The sequence below is a fragment of the Micromesistius poutassou genome (genome assembly GCF_964030765.1).
Source record: "Micromesistius poutassou genome assembly, chromosome: 1".
NCBI classification, from domain to species: Eukaryota; Metazoa; Chordata; class Actinopteri; order Gadiformes; family Gadidae; genus Micromesistius; species Micromesistius poutassou.
In genome coordinates, this window is record NC_140271.1 from 13345822 (window position 1) to 13360676 (window position 14855).

At 50.9% G+C, this 14855-nt stretch overlaps 1 protein-coding gene across 3 annotated transcripts; it reads right to left on the reverse strand.

Moving 5' to 3' along the window:
- Nucleotides 1–68: 68 nt before the first annotated feature.
- On the reverse strand, nt 69–14369 carry ubn2b (ubinuclein 2b). 3 transcript variants are annotated; one of them, XM_084464900.1, is made up of 16 exons: nt 13728–14369; nt 13138–13266; nt 12910–13011; nt 12294–12425; nt 11764–11870; nt 11101–11617; nt 9899–9969; nt 9471–9600; nt 8300–8406; nt 5217–5327; nt 4972–5115; nt 4453–4503; nt 4116–4158; nt 2563–4002; nt 2100–2298; nt 69–632 (listed from the first exon to the last, which is right to left on the reverse strand). In XM_084464900.1, the coding sequence occupies exons 1-16, from the start codon at nt 14064–14066 to the stop codon at nt 583–585; spliced, it is 3672 nt and encodes a 1223-aa protein (XP_084321026.1). In that variant the 5' UTR covers nt 14067–14369; the 3' UTR covers nt 69–582. The 3 variants fall into 3 exon arrangements, with proteins under 3 accessions (XP_084321026.1, XP_084321025.1, XP_084321024.1); XM_084464899.1 differs by lacking the exon at nt 69–632 and adding an exon at nt 951–1144 and having other exon boundaries at nt 11764–11867; XM_084464898.1 differs by lacking the exon at nt 69–632 and adding an exon at nt 951–1144.
- Nucleotides 14370–14855: the final 486 nt, after the last annotated feature.

Below are 14855 nucleotides of genomic sequence, written 5' to 3' on the forward strand. Positions count from 1 at the left end.
TAGAAAACCTCTAACGTAGCTTGTGTTGAGAAGACAGCTTCTTTCATGATTATAAGGCATTGTTTAATTGGAAGGTCATTTCTGTTCTATACATGAGAAATCAAGTTTGTTTAAAAAAAGAACAACTTTCATTCTAAAAAGTCCAAACATCTTGCATTTAGTTTACATTTCTTTACAGGATTTGAAGTATTAATTACATTGTTTATCTTAAAAAAAAAGCACCAAATGGACACTGACCATTCACCAGAGGAGAAATACACATTCAGCGCAACACATTCCCACCCCTGAGCTCACTCTCACGCACACAGACACACACACCTTTCCACAGTGATAGGTCTATCTTGTAAACATTGACAAATTTAGTCATTTCCATTGATCAATTCTATGAATAATAGTATCAAAAGTTATCAAATGGTTTAAAAAAAAGTCCTGTACTGCTTGTTTGTGTCACTGAGCCAATCCTTGCATGATGAGGTGTGTTCCTCATCCCTAGTCCTTTTGAGTGGTTCTGTCGTTCGTCACTCAAAGCCACACTCGTTTCCAATTTGTTCCCGCCGGACAGGTGTCTGGCTAGGTGCTGTATCATAGGGTCTTCCTCTTGTTGGAGTCCCCGCCCTGGCTTTGATTGACATCTGAACGGGAAGAGTACAGCTCTTGAGCCACCAATGAAAACCAGAGCAGAAAGCATGAACAGAACATTACAGCATCGGAGCGCCAGTACAAACGGCAGTTAGAACGGCTACAGACAGATGGACAGACAAGTGGGCCCCCCCCACCACCTCAGGGACACAGACAGGACGAGACAAAGACCCCAGACGACAGCAAACATAGAGCAGGGCAGGCAGAAGCGCAAACGGACAGGTGTGGGGCGACTCCAGATCCCCAGAGAAAATAATCCACTCCGGGTTTGCAGTTTGCCAAACTAGCACCAAACGCTACGGCTAGTAGAGCTACGGCTAGAAGAGCTGAGCTCAGCTTGGTCTGAGTCTGAGTGAAAACCCGAACAGACGTTTAAGGGCCTGGATGTGGAGTCTCCCCACGTCCAGAGGGGGGAGGGAAGGAGGGCTGGGTTTACCTGAGAAAGCGATCTGCAGGTGGGGAGGCAGAGCAACATGAGCCCCTGCCTGGAGACTCTTATAGCGATCTGAGGAGGAGACAGGAGAGGAGGCCGAGGAGGGAGAGCAGGGCACGTTATGGTGGGGACAGGAAGTGGGTCGGTGGGGACAGGAAGTGGGTCAGGGGCGACAGAAACAGGGAGGGGCAAACATTGATCAACAGCAAAAGGTGAGGCAGGGTTTGGCTATGAATGCAGAGTGTGGACACAAAGCAGAGCGAGACAGCATTAAACAGACAGGAGAGATGAGAGCAGAGAGAGGTTAGAGGAGAGATGAGAGATTGATGGAGTTATGAAGAGGGGATGAGAGACAGTTAAGAGGAACTGAGGGGTCGTCCTCCCAGACGCAGCATGGGGTCACAACAAGGGTTTAGTAAGACAAAACAACAACAAGGTCTACACACGTAGCTAGACAACGAGGAAGACAGAAGCCACACACTAACTACTGGCACACAGACCGCGACTTCCTGCTGAGTAACCCTTAATAACTTAGCTTCACACGCTCATCTTACTTAGCCTAACCATCTCCGTTGACGGCGATCAGCCATTTTTAAAACCTGTAGCAACGTCACAAGTGGGGTGTCCACCCAGATCAACATACACACCCACCCAGTGGACCGGACCAATCGACAGGCTGTGCAATTGGGGCGGACACGCCCCAAGACACGCCCCAATTGTGATGTCACTAAAGGTGCTTTTTTTCAATCGGCTTGTGATTTCTAAATCAATGTCACAAGCTCCCTCAACCAATCACAACTGTGGGGGGGACAGGGCCCTAACAGGGAGGCCGTGAGCAAAGCCCTTTACAATGCTAACAGCTTTAGCATAGCCCTTTACAATGCTAACAGCTTTAGCATAGCCCTTTACAATGCTAACAGCTTTAGCATAGCCCTTTACAATGCTAACAGCTTTAGCATAGCCCTTTACTATGCTAACAGTGCTAGCATAGCCAACCCGCTCTAAGCGCGCCGTGCACGGCACTCACTCTGCGTCAGCACGGAGAACGAAGCGTTGCTATTGGCCGCCTGGGCGCTGGCGGCGGAGGAGGCGTTGGTGAGCGGCAGGTTGAGCAGCGGAGGGAACTGGAAGGGCAGCGACACGGGCACCAGACCCCCCAGCATCCCGTAGCCCCCCGGCAAGGAGGGAGCAGAGCCCAGCAGGCTGCTGCCCCCCGCTGTGGAGACCTGGGGGCGGGGGGGGAGAGGGATGGTTAGAAGGAAGGGGGAGGAAGAGGGTGGAGAGTGTAAGTCTAGGAACCTAGAGAGTCTCTTTAGATCTCCTGAGGTATCACATGCTAGGATATGGCTTGTGTGTAGTAAATCTGTAGTAAGTCTTCTGATGTATCGGATCGGCGTGTAAACTTAGATACCCGATATTATTATACATTATCGGAGGTGTAAACGTGGAGGTGAGACTACTTGTGAGTGTGTGGCAGCACGGTTACACACCTGGGGCAGCTGAGAAGACATCGCCGGCGAGGAGACGGACGTGATTGGCTTAGCCCCCTGAGTGGTCCCGCCCAGCGACCTCTGGCGCTGCACCGCATTGGCCGTGGCGGCCGTGGTGGGCGTGGCCCCGGGATGCTTGCTGAGGGTGGAGGTGTTGGTAAGGCTGGTGCTGGTGCTGCTGTGGACCCCCACCGGCTGCTTCAAGCCCACGTAGCCCCCGCCCGTCTGCTTGGCCACACCCCCCTGGGCCCCGGGGTAGGGCAGGCGGAAGGCCTGGGCGGGGCTTCTGTTGGTGGTGTACTGCCGCAGCGGGGGCGTGGCCTGAGGCCGTGGGTGGGAGCTGACGGGCGCGGTGAGCTTGATGATGGGCGCGGTGCTGCTGTGCCCCGCCTTGGTGAGGGTCGCCTGCATGGGCGTGATGAAGTTGGACTGGGGCATGGGGTGGGCGGGCTTGGGGCTCAGGGTGGTCTTGGCCAGGCCCACCGGGCCCTTGCCGGGGGCCATGTTGATCTTGCCGTAGGAGGAGAGGCTGGCGGGCATGGAGGGCCGGCAGTGCATGAGGCTGGGCGTGGTGGAGGGCTTGCTGAGGGTCAGCGAGGGCCGGGGGTAGGAGAGGCCGGGGGTCATGGCGGGCTTGGCAGGGGTCATGGTGGGCTTGGCAGGGGTCACGGCGGGCTTGCTGTAGGTCAGCCCGGGGGTCAGGGGGGTCTTGCTGTGGAGGGTGTGCGCCACGCGGGGGGTCTGGGGGGTCATGTGGGGGGAGGGGCTCAGCGTGTGCACGCGAGGCGGCGGGGAGGTGACGAGGTTGTTGCCGCCCCTCAGGAGCCCGGAGGGCGGGGCGGCCACGCCCTTCGACCCCGGCGCCATGAGGGGGGAGGCGGTGGGGGGCGGCCGCTGCTTGGGCGACGAGCCACCGCCGCCCACCGCGGGGGGCCGGGGGGTGGAGCTGAGCACCGAGTGTCTGTGGGCCGGGGACAGGCCCTTGAGGGACGCCAGACCCTCCATGCGGTTGCTGGGCGACAGGGCAGAGGGGGCGGAGACGGGGGTGGGGGCGCGGGCCAGCGAGGCTGCCGTGGGGGAGGAGGTAGAGACGTACGGCGAGGGCGGCGCCCCGGACACCACCACGCTCTTCTTCTGCTGCTGCTGCTGCTGCTGCTGCTGGAGCAGGGGCGAGGCATGCGGGGCGGGGGGGGCCACGGGGCCGGGGGTCTTGGCGTGATCGGGCGAGGGGGGGCCGTCCCCGTGGGCCAGGCCCTTGGCGGCGTTGCTGAGGATGGCGAGTGCCTGGGAGATGGAGTCCAGGCAGGGCGGGGCCAGCTCCTCCTCGTCCTGGGAGTCCAGGCAGATGGGCTCCGATGGGGAGAGGGGGGGCCGCTTGGTGGGCGGAGCTACGGGGCTGAGGCCCACCGTGGGCGTGGACCGCTGAACCCAACCCATCTCCTGGGGTCACATGACACAGCAGCCAATTAACAACCAACACCTTGTTAACCTATTCACCTTGATATATCTATAGTTATAGATTTATAATTGATCATGATCATCATGAGGAGTACCTTGGGCTTGGCCTTGGGGGTCGTCACTATCTTCTTCTTGGCTCTGTGGGGAGAAGGGGAGGGAGGAGGGTGAGTGATGGACAGGCTGACCAATGAGGGCACAGTACATTTACATTTAACAATTAACAATTAGGGCATTTAGCAGACGCTTTTATCCAAAGCGACTTACAGTAAGTACATTTGTCATAAGAAGTGAAACAATATATCGCTGTTGGTACAGTAAATATGTTCATAGAACCAAGTGCAAGTACTGACAATCGCCAGGCTAACCCATTCCCCGTCACAGCAGTGATAGCTAGCAGTACAGTGATATGTGGAGGAGGAAGTGATGACATACGTGTTTCCTGTCAGGTGACCGTGTGCCTGCATGCTCTCTTTGAAAAGCATCCTGCAGGGAAAACAAGACATTATATATATATATATATATATATATACCATATAAAACACATACGCATACATTTTGTATATTTGGTGACCACATGACAGCTTGTGTCGTTTTGAAACTCAAGCCTTTGACCTTCAACACCTGCTGCTGTTCAACCATATGACAACCATGGTGTTATAGAATCAACAACAACAACAAAAAATACTTTGCAAGTTTTTTTAGTATAAGTATTGAGTATTCTTGTAAGTATTCATTCTTGATTTACAAATAATAATAAATAATGCTATTCAATGCATTTCCTCTCTTCGTTGTTAATGAAGTTCATCTGAAGAGTTCAAATACTCGAGAGAGTATCAGGACACCTGTGGACATTCACTGTAACATCATAAGCCTCAGGTACCTGGACCATTGTGGTTCACTGTAACCCATAGTGTTAGCATCGCTGTAAGCTATACTGTTAGCATCAGGTACCTGGCCTGCATCCAGCCCTTGGGCCACAGGGGTTTGACCTCGGCCTCCATGAAGGCCTTCAGGTAGTCCTCAGGGGACACGGAGCTCTGGCCCTCCAGCTCGTAGCAGCCCAGCTTCACACGCACCAGGGTGCACAGCAACAACCTGGACACACAGACACACGTCAGAGAATGAGGGATGGAGACTGACCGAGATGGTGAGGAGGAGAGTAAAGAGGCAGAAAGAAAGAAAGAGTGGAGGCTGACCTGAGCTTGTCGTCCCAGATGAACTTCTTGCGCGGCCCCATCACCCTCTTCCCAGGCTTCTCCTCGTCCTCCTCCTCCGAGCCGTTCTTCTCTCCTTCTCCAGACTGCTGCCTGACATCCCATAATACACAACCATCAGTACTGTATGATCCATCCCATAATACACAACCATCAGTACTGTATGATCACTCCCATAATACACAACCATCAGTACAGTATGAGCCATCCCATAATACAAAACCATTAGTAATGTGAGCAATCCCATAATACACAACCATCAGTACTGTATGATCCATCCCATAATACAAATCCATTAGTAATGTGAGCCATCCCATAATACACAACCTTCAGGAGCTAGTAGTAGCACTGGAAACAATCATGTTTTGTCTTCAGTAGGAGTACTTGGGTGTGAGTACTGTGTGATATACTTCAGTATGATCTCCTCCAGTGTGGGGTCTTAGAGAGTGTGGGGTCTTAGTGAGTGTGGGGTCTTAGTGAGTGTGGGGTCTTAGTGAGTGTGGGGTCTTAGTGAGTGTGGGGTCTTAGAGAGTGTGGGGTCTTAGTGAGTGTGGGGTCTTAGAGAGTGTGGGGTCTTAGAGAGTGTGGGGTCTTAGAGAGTGTGGGGTCTTAGTGAGTGTGGGGTCTTAGTGAGTGTGGGGTCTTAGAGAGTGTGGGGTCTTAGAGAGTGTGGGGTCTTAGAGAGTGTGGGGTCTTAGTGAGTGTGGGGTCTTAGTGAGTGTGGGGTCTTAGTGAGTGTGGGGTCTTAGAGAGTGTGGGGTCTTCGAGAGTGTGGGGTCTTAGAGAGTGTGGGGTCTTAGAGAGTGTGGGGTCTTAGAGAGTGTGGGGTCTTAGAGAGTGTGGGGTCTTAGTGAGTGTGGGGTCTTAGAGAGTGTGGGGTCTTAGAGAGTGTGGGGTCTTAGAGAGTGTGGGGTCTTAGAGAGTGTGGGGTCTTCGAGAGTGTGGGGTCTTAGAGAGTGTGGGGTCTTAGAGAGTGTGGGGTCTTAGAGAGTGTGGGGTCTTAGTGAGTGTGGGGTCTTAGTGAGTGTGGGGTCTTAGAGAGTGTGGGGTCTTAGTGAGTGTGGGGTCTTAGAGAGTGTGGGGTCTTAGTGAGTGTGGGGTCTTAGAGAGTGTGGGGTCTTAGTGAGTGTGGGGTCTTAGTGAGTGTGGGGTCTTAGTGAGTGTGGGGTCTTAGAGAGTGTGGGGTCTTAGAGAGTGTGGGGTCTTAGAGAGTGTGGGGTCTTAGTGAGTGTGGGGTCTTAGTGAGTGTGGGGTCTTAGTGAGTGTGGGGTCTTAGAGAGTGTGGGGTCTTAGAGAGTGTGGGGTCTTAGTGAGTGTGGGGTCTTAGAGAGTGTGGGGTCTTAGAGAGTGTGGGGTCTTAGTGAGTGTGGGGTCTTAGTGAGTGTGGGGTCTTAGAGAGTGTGGGGTCTTAGAGAGTGTGGGGTCTTAGTGAGTGTGGGGTCTTAGAGAGTGTGGGGTCTTAGAGAGTGTGGGGTCTTAGAGAGTGTGGGGTCTTAGAGAGTGTGGGGTCTTAGAGAGTGTGGGGTCTTAGTGAGTGTGGGGTCTTAGAGAGTGTGGGGTCTTAGAGAGTGTGGGGTCTTAGAGAGTGTGGGGTCTTAGTGAGTGTGGGGTCTTAGTGAGTGTGGGGTCTTAGAGAGTGTGGGGTCTTAGAGAGTGTGGGGTCTTAGTGAGTGTGGGGTCTTAGAGAGTGTGGGGTCTTATGGCTGGTTCAGACTACACGATTCTCAGATATTCCTCCACGATTTAACATCGTCACACTATGCGATCACAGTGCCAGGAAATCGGGCTTCGTCTTGTCGGTAGACTGGCCACACGACAAGATTCAAGGGTGCGATGCTCTAGATAATCTTTACTTTGTATCGATCACGATACACGCAGCAACAACACAGCAACAAAGTGTCAATAACAATGGATCCCGAGTTCCTATACTAGTCTAGGCATTATGATGGGGGTTAGGGTTAGGGCGTAGTGCAGTGAAGTCTAGAGAGATGCGCGGATGTGCTGTAATGTCATCCGCACCCGCTGCTTAATATCAATAATCCACCCGCAGCAACGTTTTTTTCAACAATTGATACCTGCACCTGCCCGATCATCATTCATTTAGGGTGACCAGACGTCCTGGTTTTGCGGGGATAGTCCCGATTTTAAGTTGCATGTGCTGCGTCCCGACAAAAGCCTGTCGGCACGCTAAAATGTCCAACCACTATGAAATGACCCCTGTTGTCAGCGATTACATAGCCAACGTGGTCTTATTATAGACTTATTATTATATTATAAAGCATCCAGCATATGATTTCAACAATGTGTGATGGCATAGGCAGCAGCTGGCACAGTGGAATGCTGATGGAAACCAGCGGACGAGTGTAACCGCGCCTGTAATTCATCAAAGTAGATATTACTTACTTTTTTCCACACAATCCACCCAACCCGCGGATTATCTGCGGTGTCCGCCCGGGTATGACCGCCAACCGTGCATCTCTACTAGTCTTTACTTTAGTTATTTATTTACTAGTTAGTAAACACTGCGCTTGAGCTCCAGGTGTTTGTGGGATTCCCTCGCGCAACTGGTGGCGCGAGGAGAATCGAGGAGATCGCAAGCATGTCACATTACAAGACCTCCTCTCGTCACCGACGTTTCAAAATCGCGTATGACTCGCAAATTTGTCTGCGACGAACGAATCGTGGCAAAATCGGGCTGAAATTGTGTAGTCTGAACCAGCCATTAGTGAGTGTGGGGTCTTAGTGAGTGTGGGCTCTTGGTGAGTGTGGGGTCTTATTGAGTGTGGGGTCTTATTGAGTGTGGGGTCTTATTGAGTATGGGGTCTTATTGAGTGTGGGGTCTTATTGAGTGTGGGGTCTTAGTGAGTGTGGGGTCTTATTGAGTATGGGGTCTTATTGAGTGTGGGGTCTTATTGAGTGTGGGGTCTTATTGAGTGTGGGGTCTTATTGAGTATGGGGTCTTATTGAGTGTGGGGTCTTATTGAGTATGGGGTCTTATTGAGTATGGGGTCTTATTGAGTGTGGGGTCTTATTGAGTGTGGGGTCTTAGTGAGTGTGTCTCTTACTTGGCCACCTTGGCGATACAGTCCATGTTGAAGCGGGCGATCTGCTCCGGCATCACGCTGCACACGGCCAGCTTCAGCTTCAGCAGCGGAGTGCGGAGGCGGTCATCCTGGAGACAGAGTCATCAGAGTCATCACAACGCTCAGACCTCACATCACCCCACCTCGTAGACCTGGTCCAGGGTCAGGACCATAATGTGTTTTATTAATTATAATCCACCTGTATGTTGATATTTTAACATGAGATATATATATATATACCGGTGTGAATTTGCGCTACGGTATGGATTTTGACCATACTGTGAGACCGGTGTGACCGGTAGACAGTGTTGTGTGTAACATGTTACAAAGTAAGTAAAGTAAAATATGAAAATATACTGAAAATATGGTAACGAAACGTAGTTCCTTTTTCAATTCGGTGCAACGTTACTTTTCCCAGGGACCGATTTGACAGCGATACTGCCTTCTCAGGCAGTATGCTATTGTGCAAGCACGCAGGCGTGTAGCCTGCGCAATAGTCCCTTCACAAGCTCTCATTCCACACTGTACGAGACAGACGCTGATAGCGTGAAGCTGTCTCTGCATCTCAGACATCGCTTCCGCAGGCATTTTCCAAAGCCAGTCCTTACGACAAAAAAAGCCAGTGGTGGAACGAGATAACAAACGCCGTCACTGTTTACTTGTGTAAGGACATGGTTCCCTTTCAAAATGTCGATAGAAAGGGCTTTAAAGAGATGGTCAAAACACTCTATCCCAGGTACGCGTTACCTGCACGCACACACTTCAGCCAAATTGAGATGCCAAAACTATACGGCAAGTTCCGCGACCAAGTGGAGAAATAAATCCATACTGGAAGTAACTTAAAAAAAAGAAAAGATTTAGCATTTTTTTCTATTGCAGTTTTGCTCAATAAATGTTCTTAAAATACTTCTGTACTATGTGAAATATTTCCTAGTAATACAAAAATACAGTAATAGCTGCCTAACCAGTATTTTACCCCTTCAGAAGCATTTATATCGAAATTAGAATATAAAATTAACATACCGTGATATAATACCGTTACCGTCTATGCCTCAAATCATACCGTGATATAAATTTTAGTCCATACCGTACAGCCCTACCTGTATGTTGATGTTATAATAGGTTAGGGGTATGTTAGGGTTATATATTGTACCTGTATGTTGAGGCTGAGTTTCTTGAGGCGTTTCAGCAGAGCCTCTTTATTGCAGGGGACGAAGGCCTCCAGGTGGGAATAGACCGCTGACCGGACCCCCTCAGGCTGCTCCTGCACCTGCAGCTCGATGCTGAGGAGGAACCACAACACACAGAGTTAAAGGGGAGCCCCACCACACACACAGTTAAAGGGGAGCCCCACCACACAGAGTTAAAGGGGAGCCCCACCACACACAGTTAAAGGGGAGGAACCCACAACACAGTTAAAGAGTTAAAGGGGAGGAACCCACAACAGTTAAATAGGAGCCCCACAGTTAAAGGGGAGGGGGGGAGGAGACCCCACAACACACACACAGTTAAAGGGGAGCGGGAGGAGCAGCGATGACATAAAGTGGGTCCACCGGGACCGGAGAAGAACAGGTCACTCACTCCAGTAGGATGTTGTTCATGTCCAGAGTGAAGAACTTCTTCCTGCCCTCCTGGTCGAACTGACGGGATGCCTGGACAGAGAGAGAGAGACAGGGTTAACATCTCTTATAACGCCTGGACAGAGAGAGAGAGACAGGGTTAACATCTCTTATAACGCCTGGACAGAGAGAGAGAGACAGGGTTAACATCTCTTATAACGCCTGGACAGAGAGAGAGAGAGACAGGGTTAACATGGGCAGGGCCTTCTCAAGTCGCCGCACCCTCCCTCTGGAACTCCCTCCCCAACCAAATCCGACAGGCTAGAACACCCTGAGCCCCAAGACCCCCCCACCCCACCCCATGCCCCAGTCCAACTCCATCACTCCCATGCAGGCCACGCTCACCACGGCCGGCCACAGCAGCACCGCGCCTATCATTCAAGAACAGACACATAACCTCCTTCCCTTCCCATTTATCTTTTTATATACATTCTTATTATTAAATTATTTGGTTTTGTGTCTCTGTAAAGCGTGAGTATTTGGAAGAGCGCTACATAAATCAAATGTATTATTAGTATTGTCATCAACATCTCTTATAACGCCGGGGTGAGACGACACAATGCAGCCCACCGCAACATGTTAGGACGCGCACTACACACTTGGTTGTGTAGCGATACACAAAAAGTTGTGTATTTACACACACGTCACGTCTCTCACCAGAGCCTTCAGCCCCATCTGCCATCTCACACCTGGAGACAGAGGGCCCTTTTTTACCCCAACCTCCTCTCTACCACAGCTCCTGTTGCCACGGCAACATCCAAATCTCATGCCTTTCCCTGCCAAATCTTCTCTAATGCCCCCCTCCCCCACCCCCCCTCCCCTCGTCCCTGAACTGAGACTCACAGGCTAGGACAAACTAGAGGACGCACTACTCAACAGCTATTCTGATCATAGTATTTTACATTTCCACTTCCATTTAGGACATTTAACAGAAGCTTTTATCCAAAGCGACTTACATTAAGTTAATTTGTCAGAAGAAAGAGAAACAACAATATATGGCTGTTGGTACAGTAAGGATGTTCATAGAACCAAGTGACAAGCACTAACAAACGCTAGGTTAACCCGTTCCCCGTATACAACACATGGTATACATGTGGCAGTGTGTGTCAGTAGGTGTCAGTAGGCGTAGTCATGTGACAGTGGGTGTGGTCATGTGATCCTTACCGCTCTTAAGTCCTCGATGCGTTTGATGAGCGGGGCTGACAGGCCGCCGGGTAGCGGGGGGGAGGACAGCACCCGGGTGACCCCTCCCCCTACCGCCTTAAGCCCCGCCCCCATCCCATTCTCGCCGTGCCCCGGGCTGGCCCCCGGCGAGTCCAGCATGGCAAAGTCCAGGTCCCCCATGAGGTCCTGCAGCATGTCCGTGTTGTCGCTGGCCGCGCCAAGCAGCGAGAGCACCGTGGGGTCAGGGGTCAGGTTGGCCCCCATGAAGTCGTTGCCCCCAGCGACTTTGGGCGTGGCACCGAGTGACGTGGCGGCGGCGGCGTTGTTGTTGTTGCCGTGCGGCACTCTGGCGGCGTTGGGCCGCGGGGGCAGGCCACCGCCCCCCGGGACGTGCTTCTTGCGGATCTCCTCCTTCTCCCTGGAGAAGCGCCGCAGCATGTTGGCCAGCTGGATGGAGTCCTTCATCAGCTTCTTCCTCTTCTTCTTCTCTGGACGGTGGAGGTTCAGCGCTGACACCCTGAGGAGGACACGGCCACACGTGTTAGAGGACATGCTCACACGCATTAGAGCCCACCCCCTCACGCGTAAGAGGACACAGAGGTAGGATAAGATTCTACACAATGCTAAGTACTCCTCATGGACAGGACAGGAGTTGGCCCTCACCCTTGTTTGGTCCCTCTGTTTTTCTTGGGCTTCTTGTCCTCCAGGCCGACGCCATCTTGCTTTTTCCGTCTCTTCTTGATGACGCGCTCCTCTCCGTCCTTCACCTTCTGTTCAGAGACACCATGACACGTTAACGAGGTCATGACCCTTACATCAGTCACAGCTCACTGTAGTAAACAGTAGCTATGGGGAACAATATAAACCAAGAAACTAAAAACTGAAACTAAAAGAAAACATCAAAAACTGAAATGTGACTTTTTTTTCTGCTCTTCTACAAAAACCTATGTTACAAAGCTGTATCTCGACATGTTAAAGTATTATTATGTGTAAAAACTGTTTTACTGAGACCATAGATTATCATATTGAAGGATTTTGGGTTGAATCATCATCTACTGTTGTGTCGGTGTAACAAAACACTGTTACATATGAATGTTACATACCTTCTTCCATAATAAATGAATATACAAATAATTATTATTATTATAAACCTTTAGTTCTACATGGGAAGGGTCCAATCACAGTGAACCCACCTTGAAGTGGTTGGAGTCCCCTTTAGACGCCTCCCCCTCAGAGTCGGAGGCGGGCCTGAACTGCAGCGTGCCGATGTTGATGTAGAAGCCGCCGTGTTTGGTGTTGAGGGAGGCGGGCACCAGCTCGTCATACTGGACAGGGGGAGAGGGGGGAGTGAGTCAGGACCACTCAGTTCTACTGCTACCCATGACATTTACTTTAAATCTTTTACATTTAGCAGACGCTTTTATCCAAAGCGACTTACAATAAGTACATTTGTCAGAAGAAGAGAAAAAACAATATATATATCGCTGTCTGTACAGTAAGAATGTTCATAGAAACTGTTGTAATATATAACTGTAAAGCACTTAAGATCACTAGGTTAACAACGGAGGTTCCACTTTGGATCAAAGCAGTGGTGTTTCACAGATGCTCAGGTTCAGGTATAGACTACATTATGGAGGGTTAGGGTTGGTTGGTGGCTACGGTCGGGGAGAAGGATTAGTGAAATCAAACAACAGACAGTACAGCGCATTTCAACTGTAAAGTGGGCTTTGTCCAATACATATTCCAAATGAATACAGTAAAATAATGCATATTATATTATCATACAAACATATATGTATGTGTACTCACAGCTTCTGAGTTATCTATGAAGGGGTCCGTATCATCGTAGCCATAACCGATGTCAATCAAATCCTGCATCCTATCGCGCTTCTTCTTCTTTGGAGCCCCGCCCTGAATAAAACAACCCAGAAACCAACCTTTAGTTTCACATCACGACGTTGGCAGGAAAACCCAACCGATGCCTCCTCAGACTCGCTTCATGCATGACGCCACCAGTCGTTTAAACATGACACGTACATATTTACTCTCAAACTTCTTGGCGAGATTTTCCACCTCACGCCTCTCTCGTTCGTCGTCGGCGAAGGGGTCGCTGGGGTCAAGGGGCGGAGTCAGTCCTTTACAGACCACAGCTGCTTTGGGTTTTACCTGGAGAGAAAACACAAGGTCGACGGGTCAGTTGGTGGCACCACAATGTCTGTCCCTCCCAAAACAAAGAAATTATATTCAAAGGACACATAGCCTACTAAATATATTAAACTATTAAACACAGATAACAATCAACCAGTTTCCACTTTCATCATATTCACTTAGTTACATATAGTAATAACAAGTAACAGCAACTTCAGAGAAGTTGACACACACTAAAGCGAGTATAACTGCAATTAAGTTCACTAGCTTCCTCAATCGTCTATGTTTACAAAATGTAAATCTAAATGATTGATAACTTTAAAACCCGGTTACTCTACTGACGGTCCCTAAAGCGTTAATCCCGTGGAGATGCTACCGGGTCTACGTGCACGGCGGAGGCACTCAGCGTGCATGACCAGCGTGAAGACCAGGACCCGTTCCACCATCGGGCCTTTTGTTCAGTCCTCCACCCTCCTGACCTGAGTTAAGGTGGACTGGACCAGCTCCGTGTAGCTGAACTCCGCCGACCCCCGCTCGTTGGGCTCCGTCAGCGGCAGGTTGAGGCGCACCGTCGGTTTCCTCTCGGCGGGCTCCATGTCACCTCCCTTCACGTTCCCGAACAGCCCCCCTCCTCCGTCTCCTCCTCCACCTCCTGAACCGGCGGCGGCCGCTGCGCCGCCTCCTCCACCCCCGACTCCATCTTTAACCACCGGGCTGTCGGCTTCATCTTCGCGGCGGCGTTTCTTGGAATCAGAGGCCGGCGCGTCTGACCCGAAGGACGAGATGGTGACGAAGGGCACTTTCCTGGGCTCTGCCATCGGGAACGACCGTGTTCTGTCCGCCCCGGAGACGACGAGGCTCGGGTTCAAGTGGCTCGGCAGAAGAACCGGAGATGGTGGACAACTACAGCTAGCAGCTAGCGGCTAGCAGCTAGCTCCCGGGGCTAGCCCTGTGCTTCTCAGAGTATGTTTCACTGACTTTTATCACGTCCTCGGTGGTATCAATCCATACAGGAGCCCCCCGGGTTCATCCTCCGTGACACACAAGGGGTGAAATAGTAGGAAAATTGTAGTTTAGGATGTGGATCCATGAAATGATGGCCAGGCTACCGCAAGGAGGCATCCGTAGGAGCCATCTTGATCGTTATTATCATTATTCAGAGAGGGGGCGGGGCTTAGGTAAAGAAAGCGGAAACTGAGGAGAAAGAGAACGGGGTTCAGCCAATCGCGGGGCCGGAACGCCCCCCCGAGACACGCCCACTCCACAGACAAGCGCGAATGTGGAGGAGTCGATTGTTCTCCTCACGCGGGATGTTTTGACGGGACGTGAGCGCGCCCAGAACCGCGAGAACGGGCCCAGAACCACGTGAGCGCGCCCAGAACCGCGAGAACGCGCACAAGACCGCGAACAATATACATGCTGCTACTCTATGTGTATATTAATATATATTTGACACGTCGATGATTTAAGTTCAATGGAGAAAACAGAACAAACGGAAATAAATCTATTTTATTTGGATGTTGCTTTTACAGAGTTTTACAAATCTAATTACAGCAAAGCTTTTAACAAGAAAATAACTAAAGTAAAAAGACAGAAAGACAGAAAAT

Bases quoted from the DNA above. Each gene is read 5' to 3' on its own strand.
- ubn2b (XM_084464898.1), bottom strand. From the start codon at position 14,066: ATGGCAGAGCCCAGGAAAGTGCCCTTCGTCACCATCTCGTCCTTCGGG. The intron at 13,012-13,137 runs GTACGTGTCATG...TGTTTTATTCAG, and splicing joins AGAAGTTTGAGAGTAAATAT to GGCGGGGCTCCAAAGAAGAA. The intron at 11,618-11,763 runs GTGAGGGCCAAC...TGTCCTCCTCAG, and splicing joins AACAGAGGGACCAAACAAGG to GGTGTCAGCGCTGAACCTCC.